The 7,014-nt window shown below is 42.2% G+C and overlaps 1 protein-coding gene across 1 annotated transcript; it reads right to left on the bottom strand.

Annotated features, from left to right (window-relative positions):
• Positions 1–620: 620 nt before the first annotated feature.
• LOC125896191 (retinoschisin-like) lies at positions 621–6,139 on the bottom strand. Its single transcript, XM_049588574.1, has 6 exons — positions 6,047–6,139; positions 5,603–5,628; positions 5,323–5,524; positions 3,012–3,153; positions 2,729–2,924; positions 621–927 (listed from the first exon to the last, which is right to left on the bottom strand). The coding sequence occupies exons 1-6, from the start codon at positions 6,099–6,101 to the stop codon at positions 775–777; spliced, it is 774 nt and encodes a 257-aa protein (XP_049444531.1). The 5' UTR covers positions 6,102–6,139; the 3' UTR covers positions 621–774.
• Positions 6,140–7,014: the final 875 nt, after the last annotated feature.

Genomic DNA, 7,014 nt, shown 5'->3' with positions numbered 1-7,014 from the left:
ACTGAGTCCAAACATCACCGTATCGTATTGTGTATTGTGCATCTGTAAGGACCGTGCACACTCTGTACTTGACACAATACAGTTCTCTCTTTGGATTATTGTTTTGCAGAAGGAGCACTGTGTATTATATTAATACTGATGTGTGACTACTTGTTTGGTAATATTTATAACAGAAGATGTTTATCAACTGTTTAAATGAAATCAAGTATTACGTTTGTGCTTTTACTACAGACACAAATTAGTAGCATAGTCAGTGTTTATCTGCTTTTTTTTTCAACAGAGCATTTACATGAGAGCATAAACCCACAAATGAATGCTTAACAATTTTAGAATATTCATGTTTACATATGTAACGGTAAATCTCAAATAAAACAAACTCATTTGATTTCAAACTTTACCTGTAGAATCTTTTATTATAGTGTTCGTCTGTGATTCAAAGACAGTAATGAGTAAACAAATCTTTCATGTACTCCTGTAGTTTTATTGACCGTAACAGGCCTCCAAATTGGAATTTAAAACTTGAATCCCTGTATTCACTGAGGTGTCCAATTTTGTATTTACATATTAAACAATACAGACTTCAAGACAGATAAATAGTGCATCAAACATGTCCACCTTCCCAGACTTAGTTTGCTGTGAGCCTCATCATAGAGATGAAGGTCATAACAAAGTAACATGATGGATCTTTTGTCGCTGGACCGATGTCCCCTTTTGGCAAGCTGCAGGTTGGCAGGGGAAGGATGGACAGTGAGGACAAAGCAGGCTGTGTGCACTTCAGGAGCACTTGTTCATGCACATCAGCAGCTCCATCCTCACGGCGATGCGGGTGTGCCAGCCCAGCGGCAGCAAGCGGATGTACCGAGCTACGATGGGTGGGCGCAGCAGGTTCTGTACGGTGGAGGAGCGGTCAGAGTTCCCGTAGAAGACCTGAAGGGTAGAAAGTGAACACGCATGTCAAGATATTCAAGATGACTTCTCTTGATGTCTCTTTACCTTCACTTCATTCTTCATGAGGATCCACTTTCATAGTAAAACTGTTGGTTGGACCAAGACAGGAAACTGATTTTTGCACCATTCGAGGGCATAAATCAAGACAGTAATTATAATATGTACTGGGGGAGGGGTGGCACATCCACCCCATTGTTCAAATATGCTAAAAATGCTATTCTCCGATAGGTAACCGCACACTGCTGTCTGAAATACTCAGTAGCTGATATAACCATAGTCATAAATAAACTTGACAAAGAGCTATTAGTACAACTACTGGCTATAGTATTACGTTATGTTCACATCGGAGAAGAATAGCACAATTCGTGCGAGTGGCATGTAAAGTCAATGTTAAGACGCGAATTCCCGCCAGATGGACGCAATGTCGATGATGCGAAATACACGAAGTAAGCAGGGTGAATGAAGCGAGTAGCGTGATTTCACGTCATGCTTTGTTGAAAGCTACGTTGAAAGTTGAAAAATCTGAAATTTAGCAAGTGATTTGTGCGCAATATAGCCAATCACCACTGAGATCTTCCAGGGACATAAGTCACCAAGGATGTACGGCCGAAGTTCATTCACTTATTCAGCAATTTCACGTGCGTATGACGTGAGTATGCAGTCAACACAAAACATTCAGTGTTCAAACTCGCTTGAGTAACACAACAACGCGAAAATTTGCGTTGCGTTTGGTGTGAACACAAATATTACAGTGAACTGCAGGTCTGCATGTGGTTTGTCCAAGTGGTGTTGCCATAACCTAGCAGAACACGGCGCATGGGCGTATTCAACTAATGTTAATGTCTTTTTACATTCAGTTTGTCATAAAGCCCACATTAAGTCTGTGGAAAGTGTCATTTATGCATGTGTAATTTCTGTAGACAGTAGCAGCTTTTATTAATTCCAAATAGAGGCCCCCAAGATTGAGTCTCAAAACCTGAAGATGAGTCAGCATTTTTGCACTCACGGTTCCCTCGTCTCAAAGTCTGCGGGTTTGTCTTTTTTTAAGGGGTTTTGGGTTAGAGGCTGAAATAAGGTCTGTGATTATATTGCATGACATATTAAATACCCAACTTGGGAATTTTGAAGCTTTTAGGCAGTTGCTAACAAGTGTCTAAGTGAGACTACAAAACGTCATCACAGCGAGCGTTGCTTAATAGTATCGTTGTGGTTGGGACATGCAACCGCAGCCTAACGTTAGCTTTTTACTTCTGGCGATTGCATTTAAGCTTAAAAAATCCTAAAAGTGGTGTTCAGCTGTGAAGATTATGTTAATATCATAAACATTTGTTTTTCACAGAGCTTATTTTCTGCAATAATTCAAGATCCAGTGGAAAAATCCCACAGGCTTTTTGACGAGGGAACCAGGGCAGGGGCTGGAGCGCTCCGCTTGTTATTGCATGTGTATAGTATACCATATAGCTGTACTTGCTCATGATTAATAAAATAACATAATAGAAAATGATTCGTCAAATGTTGAAATTTCCTCTGGGGACGGGGAGTGGTGCCCCAGCTCCCCTGGCAGATTTGGTCCCCCCCAATATTGGCTATGGCCGTGGCATAATCTGTAACTATATAGATATCTAGTTTATTTGTATTTAGTATAACTCGTTGATCCCATATGATATTCTGAGGTTGATTAGATTGACTGATTAAACACCAAACAGAGGTGAAAACCAAAGTCCAGATTATGGCTGAAACTAACTTTGAGATAACACTGACCGCTCTTCTGTGTACTTACCCTGTTGTTTCCTGTCTGGTCTTTGTAATAGATCCAGTTGAGTGTCTCCACACTGCGATACTGGATGCTGTATTTAGTGATCCACTCGTCGGCATCACAGCGGCCCTGGGTGAGGATACCAGACACCACACTGACCTCTTTCAGGTCGATCTGGATCCACTGATGCTGGTCGTTAAACTTGGAGAGCCATGCACACCTAACAAACGTCCACATGTATGCTTTTGTTGTAGTATGTTCACAGCAATGATAATAAAAAAAGAAGATCTGTGTGGTCATGACGTACCCAAAGCCTTGGTTGTTAAGGCGAGCCTTGTTGGGGAGCCAGGAGGAGTACCAGCCGGCGTACTGGTCCTGATTGGAGCAGCTGATCTGGTCTGAGGACACAGATCCAGATTCAAAGCCCAGAGCTCTGTGGTAAGGACATTCTGTGGAGGACATTCAAACGTTTTAATCGGTAAGCTATTAAAACAAGTGGTAGATAAGAGTTTAGTTATTAATAAATGAAGAGAATTGCCTCAGACTTGATTTAGTCTGGGCTTAATATTTTTGGTGTTGGGAAAAGATATACGTTTCTTCCCTGTTCCAAAACCAGAATCAGACCCTGAAAAGTGTAGGGTTAGCTAGCTAGCTACTGAAGATATAGCCTACTGAATGTATACACATGCTGCTTTTGCTGTTTAATGATTGTAACAGTGAAACAAAGACCGACCCTGCTGTACAGGAACCAGTGAAGGGAAGCAGGGAAACTTTGCTGATATTCAACCAGCTGTGTGTCATCACATTGTGTGCAGATGAACGTTGTTAGATTTCCCCTGGAGATCCCTGCCTGTCCAGCAGTGGAGGTCTGGGCGCTGGCATCTGCACACACTGTGATGCCACACAGCTGGTTCAATATCAGCAAAGTTTCCCTTTATATTCATTGTCTTGTGTGGCGATCAGCAGTGATGTGGTGGTTCACTTTTACACTGTGATCTGTAGCCTATAGTTCGGCTTTAGCTTCTAACTATCTTTGTCTTTTTAACCTGTTGTTGCTGCTGAGTCAGTTTGACATCCTGGATATATCCTTCAAACACACACTGTAGAGTAAGGTCAGATTATTTTTTTAGCAGTGTTGAAGCATAAACAAGACTTAAAATAAGAGAGGCTCAGACATGGAGCTGCACATTTAAGCGGCCAGAGACTTGGTACATCATGACAATTTATAGCGTGTGACAAACAAGCATTGTCGGTACTGTAGGAGCTCCCCAAGTGTTACTTCCTGCCATTCAGAGACCCGGTTCCGAGAACAATGGATTCTCCTAATTTAGCCAGAACTACGCCAAACCATGATTGAAGTCACGTAGGCCATTTGGCCAAAGTCCCGTCAGGATAACAACAACAGGTCATCATCTGCATACATGCACGGTAAATATCATTTGTTCTTTCAACACCAAGTTGTGTTGTCAGTGTGCTAACTGGCTAACTCGTGTCTTGAATCTGTCCTGTTGGTCTTATAGTTTTTCTTTTTGAATGACAAATGCACCGAATGCAACGACTACCGCCACCTGCTGGTGTTGAGAGTTATTTCCTCTCACGCGGATGCAGAATGTATGTGCTAGTTAGCCATTGGCTGTGGTCTTTGCTGTGTGCCACTTGTTGGCTGAGACACAGGTGATGAGAGGCGGCACAACAGTCGGCCTTTGTCGCCACTAGTTTTTGTTAGTTTGGTGTGTCTTGGCCTTTACGTGTATACATTTTGAAACAGGCCCCTTTTAATTTCACACAGCTTATTAACTCCTCCAGATGAATACAGTATCTGAATGCCGTTATGCCAAAGAAAAAAAAAAAGTTAAAAAGTTGACACAGGATTTGGGTGCACATACAAAATAAATCCAGTTCATGCAGCCTAAAATAAAACTAGGTCAGTATAATGAATCACATCAGGATTTCCTCCTCTGATAATGAATTGTGAACAGCTGGTGATTTAGCTTAAACTAAGATCTGATACTGCGAAGGATTGCGTGATAAGGTGGAAGACGATGGCGGAGGCATCATCTGATGTGTGCTGCTTTGCCCAGTATCATGCTATTAGGTGAAGGGCACGCCCTATTTTGGGCTCCCTAATCTGCTCATCACATTCCTGCACAGGTAATGAGATTACCTTACAGCGTTTGTCGTTCCAGGCCTCTTCTTCACAGTTGTTCATTTCTTAACCCCAAACTGTTTTTATCCTAACAAGGCATCTGAGTGAGGAAGAGCACGGCTGAATATTGTCAGGATCATAGTGGAAGGTGATTGTGCACCGCTGCGGAGATGCAGGGACTGAGCCAAGATTAGATTGAGAGCATGTAGAGACGCAGCCAGCGACCATCAGCTGTGTGATCCATCACACCAGCTGGAGCTCTCTGTGTGCCCAAAACACCTAAAACATCCACAGGATACGAAGCTGCCTGTCATTAATCTTTACATGTGTGATGTCTCCTGCTGTCGCTGTCCTTCACATAATCACTCTTTTTCTTCTGGCCTAGTTTATCAGATGTCCAACATCCTCATGAGTGAAAGAGACTGGGGACCACAACTTAACCCAGGTCACGTGACCGGGTTGGCGTCCTCACCTGGCATGCAGGTCATTGGGTGACCCTTAGGTGGCGGGGGCAGGGGTGAGGTCGCCAGGACAGGTGGGATGACAGTGGGGAAACGTGTGGGTGAATCAGCAGACTCGCAGTCGCAGGTGCAGGCTTTGACGTTTGATGTCAATGTCTCGATCACCTGCTGGTCCTCCTCCTGCAGCTCCTCCTCCTGGACGGCCTCCTCCTCCTAAAGGACACATGGGGACGAGTTAATCCAGAGTTCAAATCACAAATTCTTCCAGGCCAGTAATTATCAGGCTCTTACCTCCTGTGAGTGAACAGCGATCAGGGCTGTGCCGTATCAAAAGATGCATGAAATGTAGAAGCAAATGGAGGAAAATGTGAACGCTAAAACCAAAAATTTGCAGAAGAAACTGAGAGGAAATAAAATTAAATGAACACAAATTAATTTGTGAAGTGTTTGCATGCATTTGGACGAAAGTAAGATGACAGTCAACGTGAAAAATATCTTTAATTATTCTGCAGGATTCATGTTTCTATATGGAAGCTGAATAAAAAAAATATCATGACATACAGAGAAAAAAGTAACTTTGAATCACAAATAATGAACCGCCAATATGGTACTTTAACATGATTACAAACAGACACGACACACAAGGCAGAACAGTGTGAATATTCCTGATTATTAAGGCGGACAGAGTGCGTCATGATTTAATAATATCCCTCCTGGAGGTGCACAGTCACTTACCCTGAGATAGAAGCAGGAGGAACAACACAGCAGCCCTTCGAGTGGTGACCTCCATCTTCCTCTTCAGCTGTGCTGGAATGCGACGAGTGTGTGATACTCAACGCTACAGAGGATTGGATTACTGTAATCCACAGGCCTGTGATGGCCTCATCTAATACTCTTTATTGGCCCTGAGACACCTCCCTCAGGCTCTTCTATTGTACTGCACCTGCAGTGAAGAGTTACACTTGATAAATCAAGAGTGACGACACTCTTATCGGCGGCGGTGCCATCACCTGTCAACATTACAGCCTGCTCTCAATTTAAAGGAGTTTAGAGGCGGCACTACTCCTGCACCAAACTACACTCTTTTTACCCGTAGGCAAATTATGAGACAACAGGCCCTGAGGCACAGATATGCAAAGGCCCCACCACCTTTATTACATAAGTGGAAGACACACAGACTTTTTGGTGGTTTTTGGTTGTTGGGTCTCTCTGAGGTTACTTTGTGCTAATTTAGCCTGATTTGTTGTTATATTGAGATAATTCATTTTGTGTCTCTTTGAATTAATTTTGTGTTTTATTGAGGTAATTTTGTGTCTGTTTTGGACACTTCATGTCTTTTTGTGGTTGTTTGGGTCTCTCTGACGTCATTTTGTGTCTCTTTGAACTAATTTTGTATTTTATTGAGATAATTTTGTGTCTTTTTTTGTTGTTTTGTGTCTTTTTGTCATTTGGGTCTCTCTGAGGTCATTTTGTGTCTCTTTGAATTAATTTTGCATTTTATTGAGATAATTTTGTATCCTTTTTTTGTTGTTTTGTGTCTTTTTGTCATTTGGGTCTCTCTGAGGTCATTTTGTGTCTCTTTGAATTAATTTTGTGTTTTACTGAGGTCATTTTGTCTTTTTGTGGTCATTTGGGTCTTTTTGTGGTTGTTTAGGTCTCTCTGAGGTCATTTTGTGTCTCTTTGAACTAATTTTGTCTTTTTT

This window comes from Epinephelus fuscoguttatus, linkage group LG10 (assembly GCF_011397635.1).
Source record: "Epinephelus fuscoguttatus linkage group LG10, E.fuscoguttatus.final_Chr_v1".
Classification (NCBI taxonomy): domain Eukaryota; kingdom Metazoa; phylum Chordata; class Actinopteri; order Perciformes; family Serranidae; genus Epinephelus; species Epinephelus fuscoguttatus.
The sequence above is the reverse complement of the archived record's forward strand: the minus strand, read 5'-3'. Positions and strand labels throughout refer to the sequence as shown.